A 16,013-nucleotide genomic window follows, 5' to 3' on the forward strand; every position below is an offset into this window, starting at 1 on the left:
ACATGGGTGGCTTCTTGGGTTCTCCCTGGAACTTCATCTTCTTGGATGAATTGGCAGCAGCTGGGGGTGCCCGCATCTCACTCAGCTCTCTCTATGGGGAAACCCAGAAAGGTTACACTCATCCTTTCTCCTGTCCCATGCCATTAAGTTCTTAGCTGAGTCTCCTTTTATAGCCCAGGAAGGAGGAGAAACTGAGGCACAGCCAGCAAGCAACCTCTTAACTACTCACACCTGTGTCGGTGGTCACTGCCATTTGAAAGTGCTTTCATAGTTGCCCTCACATGACTAGTATCCTCGCCCTCATTTTACTGATGCATGACTGAGGCTCAGAAAAGGAAGTTAAGAGACCTGCTCAGGGTCACATAACCCAAGCTGGAACTTCTGGCTCCAAGTCCCATGCAATGAGCAAAGCTTCTCCCCTAGAAGGGCACGCCCGAGCTTTCAGTGGAGGGAGGTGCTCCACCCTGCCCCACCACGCTAGCAGTCCCCTTCCCACCTCATATCGCTTTTGGTCTTCAGCCGCCTTCTTAATCCACATCAGTTTCTCCTTCTTCTCCATGTTGTTCCAAGTCATTTCCATGGCTTTCAAGGCCTTTACCCTGTCGTTCTGGGGACAGACGGGGGTGTCAGCTGTGGGAGGGGTCACCTAGGGCTGGAGGAGGTCTGCGTGGGTGGTGGCAGAGCAACCCCTTTCCCACTGCCTGTCACCTTGAAGCGGGCCAAGTAGTCGCCGATGACGCTCTGTTGCCAGATCTCCTCGGCTCTCTTGGGCGACTCGGGCAGCTTGCCCCGTTCCTCGCGATCCCCACCCGGCTTCCTCTCAGACTGGGCCTTCAGCGCCGCCTCCCGGGCCTTGTACTTGGCCTGCGGAGGGAAGGCAGAAGCGTCAGTCTTCCAGCCACCCCCAGGGGGCGCGCGTGGCTCGTCCAGCAGTTGAAGGCTCTCCCTCACTGGCTAGGGTGGGGTGGGCAGAGGCGTGGGCTGGTGCAGATGTCTCCAGCCAGGGGATCAACCCGCCAACCGCCCTGCTCTCCTGGGAGCCCACAGCCCTCAGCTGACAGCTTCCCGCCTTCCGGCTCGCTGGGTTCCCAGCCCCACCATCTGCGCCTAGACGCGCCTGTGGCTCACACCTCACTACACACGCACACGCACACGGCACATGCACACACGCACTCACATGCACTGGGCAGGGTGAGGAAGTACAGCCAGCCCCTGTAGGAGAAACAGCCCAGCAGCCCCTTGGGTCTGACCTTTTTCTTCTCCGACAGGTCGTTCCACATGCGGGCCAGCAGGCGGGTCAGCTCGCTCTCTGAGAGCTCCGGCCTCTCCTCCTGCAGCTGCCGCCGTTTCTCTTCCGAGAAGATGAACATGGCTGACACTGGCCTCTTGGGCTTCTCCGAGCCGCCCTGTAGAGGTGCAAAGAGGGCCGGGGTCTATGGGGTGCTGATGGGAAGCCTCACCTCCCCCACCCCCACCTGTTCGGTTGTGCCCCTGCCCACCTTGCCCCCTTCCTGGGAGGGCTTCTTGGAGGCTGGGCTGGTGGCTTGCTTCTTGTTGATGTTCAACATCTTCTCCTCCCCCAGGACCCGCTGCTGCTCCTCCTCAGGCAGGCTCTGGTGGGAGAGAAGACCTCCCAGTATGCTCCCAAGTTGCCCTCAGGGCCTTGCTCACCCACCCCCAGGGCTCTCTCTGCCCACTGCCCTCCTCAGAGGAACACTCACCTCTAGAAAACGGAGCAGTTCCACCTCGTAATCTTTCTTTTTCTGAGAAAGGAAGGGGAGTCAGAGTGAGTCTGGGGGCAGCCTCCCTGGAGACCCTCCAGTGCTCTGGGAACAGTACCCCTCAGCAGACCATCCGGAACCCAGACAGGGCCTAGTTTCCCTCCACAGACAGTAAACACGAGGCCTGAGACTGCCTTGATCCACCCAGATGCTAAACTTAGTACAACACCAAGTGTGAAACCTGTGCTCAGGAGTCAGACCTCATGCTTCAAACCCCCAAAGCTCTCCAGGAGTCCTCCTGCTCCGGGGCTGGCTCCTGCCACCGCTTACCTGGTCACACTTCTTGTGGTAGGCATCCTTCTCCTTCTGGGACAGCAGCTTCCACTGCTGACTGCATAGCACCATGCGCTCCGTGCTGGGCACGTCCTTCATGTTGGCCATCAGCTCTGCGCAGTACAGTGAGTAGCTGTTCCTGTCACAATGGGCGGCAAGGGAGGAGCATCCCTGAGTGACTGGGGCGGCCCAGGGCAGCAGGCCTCCTACTAACAGAGCCGGGTCTGAGGTCCTTCACCAGCCCAGATCCCTAGCTGCCCACTCGCCCACCCGCCCCAGGGCAGCGCTCACGGAGGTGGCTTGGTAGGTCGCCCATCAAACTTGTCCTTGAGCTGGCGTTCGGCCTTGGTGAGGGTGGACTTGGTGATGCCCTCCTCACTGATGTTCAGCTCAGGGTGCTTCTGGATATAGTCACGCATTATCTCCTGCAGAGTGAGGTTGGGGAGGGATGGAGGGCAACGGGGTGTGGGGTTAGCCGGGGCCGGGGAGGGGGGAGAGCCGCTGGGGAGGGGAGGCAGGGAGCAAAGCTGGGGGGTGGCCGTGTGTCTGCAGTGTCACACGAGACATGGTGCCCTGCCCTGCCCTAGCCTGAGATCTCATGGGTACAGGGGACGGGGAAGGTAAGGGCAGAGGTGAGGGGCCCAGAAGGCCCCTCCCTCAGTGGCGGGATGGGGAGTGGCTGCCTCCCGCAGAATGCGGAGGCAAGAGTCGGAGGGCAGAGGCGCTCGTGAAGAGCCGGATGGGGAGGAGCGCAGCGGAAGCCTAACCTCGTACTCCTTCCGCTGCTCCAGGGCCTTATGAATCCATTTCAGCCTCTTTTTGTCCGAGAGCTGAGACCACTGCTTCCCCAGGGAGTCCTTCACCTCCTTCGTAGTGGCCTGCAAACCAAAAGCCGTCAGACACACACAGGCAGCCAGGGGAGGGGAGGGGGAGGGGGGCACAAAGGCCCCCGCCCCCTCAGGCCACAGGAGGTCACTCAAGTGTCCCCCACAGGCCAGGAGGGGAAGGCGGAGAGGCGAGGGAGGGGCATCCCGCCTGGGTGCAAGGGGACAGGCTCACACACGCACGCACTCGCTCGCACGCCAGCTGGCCCAGGCCCTGTCCATGCAGCCCACCCCTGGGGAGGGGCCTCCTCTCCTGCTCCCCCTGCACCGTGCCCGGCCGACCTGGCGCGGCTCCCCCCTTGCCACCGCCGTGCGCTCCGCACCACCCCCTGGCCGGACACTCACATCTGGCCGCACTTTGAGATACACCTTCTTCTCATGAGTGTACCACAGCTGCTGGGGGGTTTTGGGCTTCTCAGGGATGTCCGACTTCTTGGCATTCTGGATTAGGTCAGGGTGATCCTCCCTAGCCAGGGCGTGGGGAGCAACGATCAGTGGGTGGAGGGGGATCCTGCCAGGGCAGACCCCAGCTAGCTGCCCCGCCCACCAAGGCTCCCAGGCCTACCAACTGGGGCCTAGTGGGACAGTGGCTTCCTATCTGTCCGTGCCCTTGAGCCTAAGCTACTAGGGTCCACATGACCCTCATGGATGGCAAGCTCCAGGCTCTGGTCAGTGCTACCCTCTCCTGCCACACCCAGTGTCCTGTGGCTCCCTCCTCTGGGCTCCACTGCCTTACCTGAATCGGGCGAGGTTTCGCTCAAACTCCTGTTTCTCCCTCTGGAAGTCCTGAATATATTTCATCTGGGGGGAGGAGGGGACGGGGGTCATCCATGATTCAAGGACTAAGCTACAAAAGCCACGAAGTCCTCCTTGCTAGCTATTTCACCTCCCAGTCAGTGATGTGCACGGATGTCCTGAGCAGGCGGGGGCTGGTGGCCTGCCTTCCAGGGGTTTGGGGGAGGACTCAACTGTAGTCCAGACTGCTGGCTCAGGACCAGACAGTAGGAGCTACAGGTGGTCTCCCAGAAACCATCCTGTGTCTTATCCCCTCCCTTTAAGCAAGGGAGAGACCCAAAAGGGGGACATGGCATTACTCAGTTACTTGGCAAACACTGACGGGGCTGGGACTCCCCCTGACACTACCCCTCCACCTTTGCCCAGTACCAGGAAACTCCCAGAATGAAGCGGAGTCAGGAGAAGGTGTAGGCCTTGCCCGCCGCTCTCTTCTCCTATGTCTGTGGCAGCTAATACTGGTCTGCTCCCTTATAGGTAGCCCATAGGGCCGGGGCAGGCTGAGTCCTGCTTCCAAGGCATGAGGAGAGTGCACTGAAGTGAATTCTTGCAATGCAAATCACATCCCAACAGATCTGTCCCTTGAATTTGGGCTTTCTTCCCCATCTGCTACCTTAGGGTCCCTGGCTCTCCTTAACAATTCTGACACAATTCCCCCTGCCACTTACTTGGTCATCACCTTCTTCCCTGCTTCTAATCCCTTCTTCAGGCTCTCGGCTCCCTGGCTCCCATCCCCCAGCCCAGGCGTTCTCCTCTGCTGCCAGGCTTCCCTCCTTCTCCTGCACCTGCTTCTACCAGCCTGGTCCTCCCTCCCACCATCACCTGACTCCTTCCCTGTGTCTTTACTGCCTCTCCACACTCCTCACTCTTTGACTTCCTTTTCCATCTGCCCCTTTCTCTTCCTTATCTACCTCCAGTCCTGGTTCCCACTCAAAGTCCATCTTTCCTTTCTCCCTTGTCTTCCCAGATTCACAAGAGACAGCCCTGGTGGAGGCCAGGGGCCCATGGCAATTGAGCACAACCCCTGCCTCTCACAAAAGAGGCACCAGGAGCAGGAAGAGAGGCAGCCCCACTTTCCTCTGAGTTCCTGCATTAAACCGGGAGCAGAGCCCAGCCTCCGCTGCCCCGATCTCAGCCCTCCTCACACAAAACAGCAGCTTTTAGAGTTGGAAGGCACCACTCACGTCGGGCTCACCCTCTGCACCTCAGATAAAGACCAGACCTGGAGAACTGACGTGACTTACCGCAGGGCACGTGCACAGCAATTCAGTCATCCGGGAGAACAGGCCCAAGGCTTACGTCCCCTAGGCCGGCACCCTGTCCACTCTACCATGTGGTTTCTTCTGTCCCTCCCTGGTCCTGAGACCCTCTGCCTCTTCCTCCCATCCCAGGATGATGTCTGGGTGTTGTGTGCAGTCAGCTCTGCAACCTCCCCATCACGGGGTCAAGAACTCCAGCAACTCATACTACAGCTCGGCTCAGGCGGCAGTTGAGAAGGCTGGTTTTACCCAGCCAAGCTAGCTCCTTTTTGGGCTTAGAGAATGAGGGTGTGTGAGCCCGCAGCCAGGGCACACAAACCAGGAAAAGGGCTACTCCCAGTGCGATGGCCGGCCAGTGCCCTCTGAGAGCTGGCTGCATGCAACTCTGTCTCTCTCCCACTGTCCCTCACGAGCATCTCCCCTTGGCTCCATTCTACCATGCAGCATCTCCTCTGTGTGCATGTCTGTCTCCCTGCTTCATCTCAGTTGGGTCCCAGCTACAGGCTCCTCCAGTGCTTTACTGCCTATCTGCGAGGGACCGTGTGACCTCACTGTGCTCAACTGTGTCCACGCCTGCCTGGGAGGCTGGGGCAACCTCTGCTCAAGGTTAATGGCTGATGCTCTGGGACAGTACAAGGCCATGAGGGACACGTGCAAGGGGAAGGAAGCCATTCTAACCTGCGGACGTGGCAGCGAGAAGAGCCTAGACCACTGAACCAGTGTCCTGCTTTAGCGACATTAGTTGTGATCTGGGACATGACACCCCCCTGCAGCTTCAGTTCTTTGCCCACAAAATTAGGATAATACGAGCATCAAACGAGATTGTGTCAGGAAATGTCAGGAGTGAACGGCGTGCAGGTATAACAGTGAGGATGTGTGTGTGAAAGGACACTATGGTTGCCTGAGGTTGGTCCAAGCACTGTCTGGGTTACACCTGCGGCAGTGCCCGAGCCCAACAGTGTGTGGGCCTGGGATAGGGTGACCAGATGTGGCCGCCCAAGACCCTACGCTGCTTACCCAACCCACCCACATCTCTGATGCCAGGTCCCTCTAAGCCCTCGCCACCCCTAGCAGATGACCTCCACCACACTAGTTGCTTCTTGCCTTATACCTGCCCCCCACCTGAGCCCCCCTCCCCCCACCTTCTTCTTCTCTGGCAGCTCCTTGTACTTCTTGGATAAGATCTTGGTCAGGTCCAGGTTGCTCATCTCAGGGTGGAGTTTTGCGTACTTGGCCCGCTTCTCCATAAAGAAGCGGAAATAAGGGGTCAGGGGCTTCTTTGGGAAGTCCGGGTGTTTCTGGAAGGAGGGATAAGGACACGGTGAAGGTCAGACACCATCTGTTCTTTGGACCTTGCCTCTCCAACCCCTCGTGCTCCTTTTCCTGGAAACTCACCTTGAGTTTTTTGCCTTTGTAAGGATTTTTAACATGTTCCTGAGCATCGAGGATCAACTCTGTCAATGTGCGGAACTTCCTCACCTGGAGGAAAACGGGAGGTGAGTGGAAGGGGCCGTTCCCAAGAGTGGAACACCACTCAGGAGCGTACCCTCATTTTCCCGTGGGCCTTCTCCACTTTCCACTGGACTGCAGTTATCAAAGGAGGGGTGGAGGCCAACAGCCACACCACTTAGGAGCCCTGATACCCAGGCAGACACCCAGACACTGGCCCGTGCTGACTGCAGAGGCCCAGGCAGTCAGTACACACCAGAGGATGGCAACAAGGTGACCATCTGACCTCGAAATGGTTGTCCATGCCAGCACCTCATTCAATCCCCAGAACAGCTCAGGTGACAGATGCTCCTAGACGGTAAGTATTCAAGGCCACACAGCTAGAAAGTGGCAGAACTGAGAAGTCTTGGCCGGGGCTGTCAACCATGCCACCTCCCAAAATGCACAAGGGCGACCACATGAGCACCTCGCCTGGTCTCTTTCCTTCCTGTTTAGACTTCTGTTTCATCTCCCCCACAAGGAAGGTTCAGGTAAAGGTATGTGTAGATGCATGTTTGAATATATCAGGAAGGAGGGATCAGTTACCTCGTTAGAAATCTCCACCCATTTGAGCTTGCACATGTCTCCCGAAAAGTCTTTAAATGCTACTTTTTCCCAGTCCATATGTGACTCGGTGGTTTTAAACTTGGAGCTGTCATTGGATGGAAGGTTGTTCTTCATGCATTCCAGCAAAGTCAGCATGTCTTCCTGGGACCAGCGGTCTGGGGAAGGGTAAGAAAGGCCATCAAGCCTGGCTCATGCTAGTTCCCATCTGTTCCCCAGTCCTGAAGCACTCAACCCTTCCTTCCCAGAGCATCCCAGACCCTGATTATCTCCTATCTGAAGGCACAAATAAGACATGGCCTGGACAATCTGTGGCCATATGGACTGGAGCAGGGACTCCAATCCAAACAGCATTATACCTAGAAAACCAGACTTGGACTCAAGTCTGCCTAACTTCTAAGCTATTATCATTTCTAACATGTCAAGCTGCCTGGGCCACAATTAATTGTAGGGAAGAGCAGAAAAGGAAGCTACAGTAAATTGGGACCCTGTGGGAAAACAACCAGCTTATCGGACAGGGGAGGGAAGCAGAGAGGCAACTCATCTAAATGTGAAGCTAAATTTGATCCAAGTTCTAGGTGGATACCCTAAATGTGCAAGGACTGAGGATAAGGTGTGGGCAGTAATGAGAACCCAGGCAGATGTTTCTCTCTAGCACAACTGGAAACTAACATTAGAGACACATATATTCCATCATCTCACCCTCCCTCTCAAGGAAGACCAAAGGAGAATTTGTGGCAAGTAAGAAAAATGGAATAGAAATTGGAAGAACCATACAAAGCAGCTGTGAGGCAAGGCAGGTAGGTGGGCAAAGGCTCCCAGGGCCCTGCTTCAGGGAGACCCCAAATTCTAAGTTGTCTTCTCAGCCCAACTCCCCATGGAGGCAAAAAATGGAGTCTGGACCAGCTATTTCCAGCCACTGAAATGCAGCTCCAGTGAGGCCTCTCTGGAGGGTGGCTACCCTGGCAGGTAAGCTGGGAGAACAGCTAGCCAAGGCCAGGAGTCAAAAGGGCTCTTCATTTGCATTTACATCTGGTAACCTAGGCCAGGGTTTCCGCAGGACAGGTCACATGAACCCATCATCCTCTTTCCTCTGCATGTCCCACAGGCATTGCCAGATGCTTGGATTCACCCTACACACCACTGCCCTACATCCTGGATCCCCACTGGGTGGGGCAGGGTGTAGTTAGTATGTATCTCCCATGGCTTGGGGCCTCAAACTACCAAAACACCCTTTCTCTCTGACCTGCCTCACTAAAACCCTTGTCCTCTTAGTAATAATAAAACACCTGAAGAACTTTTCCAATCCCTCTCATCTCCCCCTTCCTCCATATTATTCATCCTTCCATTCCAGGACACTGCCCAGGACACATTCGGCCTGACTCGGAACCCCAGAAGGAAGGTTTGTACAGGCCTCCTTCTCTCTCTCTAAATGGTGGGGTGGGGTGGGGGAGTGGAGTGTGAAAAATACAGTTTATAGGCTCAAGGCCAAATAATTTGGGTTTAGCCAAATCCCCATTATAAGGAATGTTTGACTCTTAACACTCATGATGCGCCCTCTCATCTCAGTTCAGAAAATACAGACTGGATAAAACTTTTAGAAGGGAGTGGGCCCCGCAGACAGCAGAGTTGGAAGAGGATTTAAGTTCAAGAGGGCTGAGGCTGGTGGTCTTACCTTGGCCTTTGGGGGCGGCCATTTCCAGGTCTGTGGGGCAGTCGGCCTCTCCGTTCATTCTCCAGCCGTCCAGCCACCTCCTCGGTCGTGCCGGCCGGGCAAGCCGGGGTCAAAGCCACCTCACCCTTTAGAAGAGACACCAGTCCCTACTCAGGCGAGCTGAGAGGTGAGGAGCAGTCTATTCCTCCCTCCTCCGAAAGGGGAGGGAGACACAAGTCCACATTCTCGGAGAGACCCAGCCAAGACCCTAATAGACTTAGAGTCGGAGAGGGTGGGAATGCACTCCTATTCCTCCTAACACCCTCCGCCCCCCAGCCCCGACAGCCCGGCTCCGCGGCGTGCGCCCTCCCCCGCCCACGCGAGAGACTGCTCCCTGCTCCGCGTGCAACTAGCGCCCGCCCTCCGCCCTCCTTCCCCCACCCGGCCAAAAAAAAAAAAAAAAAAAAAAACTCCTCCTCCACTGTGCGCCCGCCCCGGGGAGGCCCCAGGCTGGAGGGCGGGGGAGGAGGAAGGGCGGGTAAAGGGCGCGCGCGGCCGCGAAAGCGGGCACGCGCCGCAGTCTCCTCCTCCCGCTCCCCCCGGCCGGTTCCCCCCGCCTCCGCAACCCGGCGGGGACCCGGACGCAGCGCAGCCGCCGCGGGCCCCGGAGCGCAGCGGCCGCACCGCCCCCGGGGACCGGATCCGGATTCCCGCCGCCCCCCTCTCGGGCTCCCGACACCGTCCCCGCCCGCCTAGGCGGGAGAGCAGCCGGAGAGAAGCGGCCTGGCCTGCCCCCCGCCCCCGAGCCACCCACCCCGGCCAGAGGCGCCGCTACCGCCCAGCCACCCCGACGCGCACGGAGGAGCCCGGCGCAGAGGCTCGACCACGGCGGGAACCGCCGCCTCCTCCCCCGAGCTTGCGGCCCAGCCCCGCCGGCGCCCCCGCCCCGGCCTCCGGGGAGCGGAGCCAAGGAGAGGGCGGGAGGACGGCGGCCGGGAGGCGGGGGTGCAGAGCTCACTGGCCCCGCCGCCCCCTCCGGCGGCGGGCGAGAACTGCGCCTGACGGCTCGGAGAAGCGCGGGCTTCTCCGCCCGTGGCCGGGGCTCGGATCGGGCCTCGCTTCCTGCCCTCCCCTCCCCCGGCTCTCGGCGTCCTCTCAGTGCCCTGGTCCTCTCTTGCCCAGTCCCCTGCCTGGAGGTCGCCCCGGGTTCCCTCCGGGCGTCCACCGCACCCGCGGCTCGCTCCCCACCACCTGGCCCCGACCCCGGCGCGCGTCCTCAGCCGCCTGGGTTACCCGGCGCAGCGCGGCCTCCGGGCTTCCCGCTCCGGCGGCTCCCTCCCCGGCTCTGAGCGGCGGCGCCCTCCCCCGCTCGGCCGGGCACAGCCGCAGCTCCCTCCCGCGGCGGCAGCGGCTCCTCCTCCGGGCGCGGCGGCGGCGCTGGGGCGGCGGCTGCTGCTGCTGTGGCGGCGGCGGCGGCGGCTGTGGCTGCTGCCTGCTGCTCCTCGCGGCGAAAAGCACAAAGCACAGCGCCCTCCGCCTGCAGGCAGCCCGCCCGCCGCCCGCCCGCCGGCCCCGGCCTCAGCTCGCACACCCCCCGCCGCCGCCGCAGCCTCCGCCGCCGGAGCGGGGAGGAGGAGGGAGAAGGGAGGAGGAGGAGCGGGAGGGGGGGCGGGAGAAGCGGGGCAGCGAGCGCGTCCTTCCCCGTAGAGCGCACACCGACCCCCGGGGAGCGAGCGCCAGCCCGCCCGCCTCGCCGGCTCCGCTCCCTCCCACAGCCTGCCCGGGCGGGCTCCGCGGGGGGCAGCTGGGAGGAGGGGCGGGAGCTGGGGGGACCCGGGCGGCCGAGGCGGAGGGAAGGAAGGAGGGGAGGGGGGTGGTGGTGGTGGTGGCGGCGGCGGCGGCGGCGGCGGCTGCTGCCGCCGGGGAGGGGGGGCCGGGGTAGGGAGACACGCAGCCGCCCGGGTGGCGGCGGGGCTCGGAGCCGAGGCAGGCGGGCGCCGAGAGCGACCTCGCCAGACCCGCGGGGGAACTAGCAGGCTCGGCCGGGGCGGGAGGGAGGGCGAGGCGCGGCCGCAGAGAGGGTGCCCGGAGGGCCCCCCGGCGGCCGGGGAGGCTCAGGGGGTACCTGCAGCCCTGCTCCGGAGCTCTCTCCCAAGTCTTCCCAGCTCAGGTTCAGGCTTCCACGCCAATCCTCTCCCGCTCCCCTCGCCGGCCTCCCGGAACGGGCGTCCAGCACCCACCCTTATCCCCGTAGCGTAGCCACCGGCTTGGGGCGCACGCACGCCGATCGAGGCGCCAGGCTTCGGCGCCTGCCTCGCGGTAGCCTCGCTGCCGAACAGCACATCCAGAAAACTTTTTAAAAATCACCCCTACAAAATGCCCTCCTTGCAAATTAAAAAAAAAAAAATCCCCTTGCTCCTTACACCCCGGAAACGGCGAGCGGGTGACGGGCTCCGGCGGAGGAGCTTCTCTAGGAGCTGGTTCAATCCAGCCCGGCATGGCTCCCCAGGCCTGCCCGGGCGCATGGAGATCGGCGCCGCCGCCACTCGTAGCAACCCCTCTTCCCCCGAAATCAGCCGCGCCGGGGCTTACTTACCGAGCGTGTGAATGGGAGCGCGGGCCAGGGGCACCTAGGGGCGCGGCTGGCCGAAGAGCCGAGCCGCAGCTCCGCCGCAGCCGACGCCGGGGCTGCGAGTCGCCAGACAAAGCCCGAGATGGCGAAGCGGAGCGACGGCTAATGGCGAGCCCCACGCGCCGCGCTCCGCCCGCCCCGCTCCGCCCGCCCGCCCGCCTCGGCGCAGCGCTGCGCCGCTCCGAGCGCTCGCCCGTCAGAGCTGCCTCGGCGCCGCCGCCTCCCGGGCCACCCTGGCCTCGCCTGGCCCCTCCGCCTCCTCCGGGCGGCTCAGCCTCACCCCTTCCCTCCCACCGCGCTGGGGGCTGCACGAAAATAAAAAAAGAAAAGGCAAAATGCTTTTCTTTTTCTTTTTTTTCCTTTGGCTGGGCGGGCGTGTAGAGACTTTCGGGTCTTTTTGCCCCCAGCTCGCACTCACCTGCGGAGCCGCCGGGAGGGCTAGGGGTGGGGGCGCGCGGGGCTGGAGCCGGCGAGCGCGGGTTGAAAGCTAGCCAAGCTCTGCAGCGCCCGACCCGGGCGTATACGCCGCCGCCAGTCCCCGCAGAGAAATCGTCCTCCTACCCCCGCCTCCATCGCTCTGCGTTTCTCTTCCAATCAGCCGATCGCTTGGCGGCTCCTCCATTCTCCGGCCAAGCCCGCTGCCTAGAGCGAGCTCCACTCCTCCATCTGCTCGCCCGGCTCCTCGCTCCCCTGCCGGGGCCGGCGAGGCGACGTGGGGCCGGAGGGGGATTTGCGAGGGAACCCGCCTGCTTTCCGCTCCCATTGCTCCCTCCCGGCTGCCTCCTGCCTCCTGCTTCTCTCCTGCGTCTTTCCAACTCTCCCCTGTCGCCACTGGTGTGTGTCTGAGTGTGTGCGCGGTTTTTTTGGTTTTTTTTTTTTTTTATTGCTCTTTGCTTTTGCAACCCTGGAGCCAAAGCGGGGTGGATGGGTTGGGGGAGAAAAAAAGGGGGGGGGTTAAAAAAAAAAAAAAGCAAGCAAGAAGCTCTTAGATTTGCAACATTGGAAAACCGAGGGAGCTCTCCGCCTCGTCCGATCTCGGTGCCCCGCGAGGGCCTTCCGGGTTTTAGAGAGCCTCCTTGTTCTCAATGCCCCTCACCTCCACTGGGTTTAGGATCCAAGGAGTCCGAGCAAAAAGTTCTCCCCTTGAGCAGTAGCAAGGGGGTGTGGGGATGGGAGCTGGGGGGATTTCTCAAGAAGCAGCAACCATCCCTCCCACCCTGGTTTCGGTAGCTGGCCTGAGGTCCAGGTTGAGAGCAAAAATCCCAGTGGATTTAGGCGAAGGGGATTCCGGGGGCGAAGTCGGAGCTGCGAGACTGAGCTTCGCGCATCTCCCCTTCGGTCTCTGCCTCCTGTCCCCTGCCAGCTCCCCCTTTAATTTTTTTTTTTTTCCTCTCCTTTAATCTAATTTCTTCCAACTCCACCTTTGTTGTTAACCGGCGTCACGCCCGGACCAGCCAATCCCCGCCACGCAATCAGCTTGTCAAAAAGGCTCGGCCAGCCCTGGGAAAGCAGGCCGCGGGCGCTGCTCCCCCCACTCTGGCGGCGGCGGCGGGGAGCCGCGAGGGGAGCCTGGCACCCCGGCCTCGCCTCCCGAGCCGCAGCAGGGAAGCCTCCTCGTAGATCTCCGCTCTCCACCAGCCTTCGGGCCGGGGATCGAACGGCCTGGGCGGAGATCGAAAGGCCTGGGCGGGACCACCATCCACCCTCCCACTGCCGTCGGCGGTGGCTGCCTGTCTCTGCCTCTCCTTGGAGGAGGAAGGTTTATCTGGACGCAGGAAACCAGAAGACAGTCTGAAGAACGCCTGTTTCCAACAGGCCAGCGTATAATTTAGGCCATCGCTCCGGGGACAGCGCCATTGCTCCTGGCTCCCAGGCTGCCAGTCTCCCACACCAACACTGCTACGGCCCACGTCTTGGCCAGCTGGGTCACCAGCCCCTTTGGGCTCTCCCCTGGTACACAGCCTTCTCCATCCTCACACAACGGCCTCACTGCTGCTGTAATTCCTCTTGTCTCCTGGGAGAAATAAGATTCCTTTCCCAGGACTTCCACAGCCCACATCTGCCACGTTTCACAAACAGGGAGGAAAATCCTGTCAAGAGCTGGTGTGTCTGGATTTTTTAATAGGCAGGGCATGTAGGAGGGGCCGATTTACCTTAATGCTAATGAAGCTGAAGCTTCAAGGTCCCTCACTGCAGGGCCTCACTACCCAAGGCGCTGTACTTAATTTTGACTCATCTTTTGGTATTATTTTTTATTAAAGAGCCCCCCTCCCCGAGTTGTACAAGTTTCAGCCCCACAAGCCCAGCTCTGCCCTTGGAACCTACAGAGGGCATTTTGTGAAGGAGCAAGACAGCTCACACTGTACTGACTTTCATGGTTCGACTGGGAAACAGCAAAGAGTTTGGAGTCAGAAGTCCCACATTCTGAGCCTCTCAGCTTCCCCACTTTCTTAATAGTTTGTGAGTTTGATAGAATTTCTTAACCTTATCTGATCCCAGTTTCCTTAGAATAGCAATCTCCTGTTCTCTGCTTTCCCTGCCAGGGATTGGAGGATCAAGTGAGATGATGTATGTAAAACTGTAAAATACTCCACAATGTCAATTGTGACATTACAGTGGAAGAAAAATAGACCCTCAAGAAAGTTCCAAGTCTTCCACACACAGATCTGGAGCCCAGGTGTCCTGGCTCCTGGCCCTGAAATTTTTGGCTGGGCCAAGGGGCCTTTCGGTAAAGTGCCTTGGAATAAAACAGGATGAACATGAATCATAAGAATGATTATTATTGATTTTTCATTCCTTGGGCAGCAAAAATCATGGCTGGCACTCTTCCCACTTGGAAACTGATTGGCTTGTTTTACATCTATTGTGTCTCTGGTGAGGTCAGGAGTCTAGGATTTGGGCTATGGGCCAGAGTGTGGGGGAACCTGCCCTTGGTCCTCTTTCTTTGCCCCCTCTCCTAATTCATTCCCCTCTTCCCTCCCAGTTTTCTGCCCTGTGCCTTGAAGCAGAACCTCAGCATTCCACAACCCCAGTCCAGGCTGGTGACAAGGCATAATCCTAGCTACGCATTCTCCACTTGGCCCCAGCCCTTCCCTGGTTTGCCAGTATCCCAGCACTAGCTCATATAAAACCCCTACGGTGCCTGGAATGCCTTAACGAAAGTGTGGTACTTAAATTCCTAGTGTACGTGGAATAATTTTAGATGGTATACAAATGAATGTATTGTTTTCAAAGTTATGTATTATAACGTGTATTTGGAAATGTACTGTTTTTTAAGTTTTTATTTAAGATAGTGACATAAAGATTTCTTCCTCCCCTCCTTTTTGGAGCTACTGTCCCTCATGTATTTTTTTTCTTTTTTATTGAGGTATAACTTACAGGTAATGAAGTGCACACATCTTAAGTGTACAGCTTGATGCATTTTTACATATGTATACATAGTATTCATGCCAAATATGTATAAAATGTAACCACCACCCAGATTAAGACATTGAATATTTCTGGCATTTATCAGGCTCACTCAAAGTTAATACTCCTTTCCAAATGTCACCACTATTCTGAGCTCTATTGCCGTAAGTTTAGCCTGTTTTTAGATTTCATACACACGGAACCATTCTGTATGTACTGTTTTATATCTTCCCTCTTTCACTCAATATTATGTCTGAGATTAATTTATGATGTTGCACATAATAGTGGTTTATTCCTTTTCATTGCAATATAGTATTCCATCGTATAAATATACCACGATTTATCCTTTCGGCTTCTAATGGGCATTTGAATTGTTTCCAGTTTTTGACTATTATGAGTAAGACTGTTTCAAACATTCTTGTGCATATCTTTTGGTGGATATATGCATTCATTCCTCCTGGGTATGTTTCCAGGAGTGGAATTCTTGTCTCATAGGATATAAATATATTGGACATTTTAGATATTGCCAATTAGTTTTGTCAGGCTTTTTGGATTTTGATTATTCTAATAGGTGTGCAGTGACATCTCATTGTTTTAATTTGCAATTCCTTAATGATACATAATGTTGGATATCTTCTCATATGCTTAGTGCCATCTGATATCATTTTTGGTGAGCTGTCTGTTGAGATCTTTTGCCCATTTTTTCATTTAGGTTGTTTGTTTTCTTACTGTTGAGTTTGTATATCTTGGCTAACAGTCCTTTATCAGATGTGTCTTTTGCAAATATTTTCTCCCAATCTGTGGCTTGTCCTTTCATTCTCTTGATGTTGTCTTTCTCAGAGCAGAAGTTTTTTATTTTAATAAAGTCCAGTTCACCAATTGTGTTTTTGATGACTTTGGTGTCATATCTAAAAAGACACTGCCATACCCAAGGTCACCTAGGTTTTCTCCTGTGTTATCTTCGAGGAGTTTTATAGTTCTGTGATTTAGATTTAGGTCTATGATCAATTTGGGGGTTTTTGTGAAGGATGAAAGGTCTGTGTCTAGAATAATTTTTAAATTAAAAAATTTTTTATTGGTAGGGGGAAGGAAATTAGGTTTGTTTGTTTATTTATTTATTTTAATGGAGGTACTGGGGATTGAACCCAGGATCTCCTGCATGCTAAGCATGCACTCTACCACTATGCTCTACCCTCCCCGCCAGATTAATTTTTTTTTTTTTTTTTGCATGTGGATGTCCAGTTGTTCCAGCTCCATTTGCTGAAAAGGCTATCTTTG

General features: G+C 57.4%; 1 protein-coding gene across 5 annotated transcripts in view; it reads right to left on the reverse strand.

Annotated features, from left to right (window-relative positions):
* Nucleotides 1-12,126, reverse strand: part of UBTF (upstream binding transcription factor) — a 16,047-nt gene extending 3,921 nt beyond the window's left edge. The window contains exons 1-16 of one of the 5 annotated variants that reach the window (XM_031468651.2): nucleotides 11,746-12,126; nucleotides 8,717-8,841; nucleotides 7,024-7,199; nucleotides 6,385-6,468; nucleotides 6,132-6,287; nucleotides 3,675-3,739; nucleotides 3,284-3,404; nucleotides 2,822-2,932; nucleotides 2,346-2,479; nucleotides 2,052-2,193; nucleotides 1,722-1,763; nucleotides 1,500-1,613; nucleotides 1,251-1,406; nucleotides 709-864; nucleotides 497-607; nucleotides 3-91 (exon numbers count right to left, since the gene is read on the reverse strand). In XM_031468651.2, the coding sequence (XP_031324511.1) occupies nucleotides 3-91; nucleotides 497-607; nucleotides 709-864; nucleotides 1,251-1,406; nucleotides 1,500-1,613; nucleotides 1,722-1,763; nucleotides 2,052-2,193; nucleotides 2,346-2,479; nucleotides 2,822-2,932; nucleotides 3,284-3,404; nucleotides 3,675-3,739; nucleotides 6,132-6,287; nucleotides 6,385-6,468; nucleotides 7,024-7,199; nucleotides 8,717-8,774 (1,715 nt within the window). In that variant the 5' untranslated portion in view covers nucleotides 8,775-8,841; nucleotides 11,746-12,126. Of the gene's footprint in view, nucleotides 1-2; nucleotides 92-496; nucleotides 608-708; nucleotides 865-1,250; nucleotides 1,407-1,499; nucleotides 1,614-1,721; nucleotides 1,764-2,051; nucleotides 2,194-2,345; nucleotides 2,480-2,821; nucleotides 2,933-3,283; nucleotides 3,405-3,674; nucleotides 3,740-6,131; nucleotides 6,288-6,384; nucleotides 6,469-7,023; nucleotides 7,200-8,716; nucleotides 8,842-9,509; nucleotides 9,636-9,988; nucleotides 10,120-11,291; nucleotides 11,442-11,745 lie in introns of those variants that run through there. The other 4 variants (XM_031468648.2, XM_031468649.2, XM_064495769.1 and 1 more) reach the window with 4 other exon arrangements.
* Between the last annotated feature and the right edge of the window lie 3,887 nt (nucleotides 12,127-16,013).

This window comes from Camelus dromedarius, chromosome 16 (genome assembly GCF_036321535.1).
Source record: "Camelus dromedarius isolate mCamDro1 chromosome 16, mCamDro1.pat, whole genome shotgun sequence".
Lineage (NCBI taxonomy): Eukaryota > Metazoa > Chordata > Mammalia > Artiodactyla > Camelidae > Camelus > Camelus dromedarius.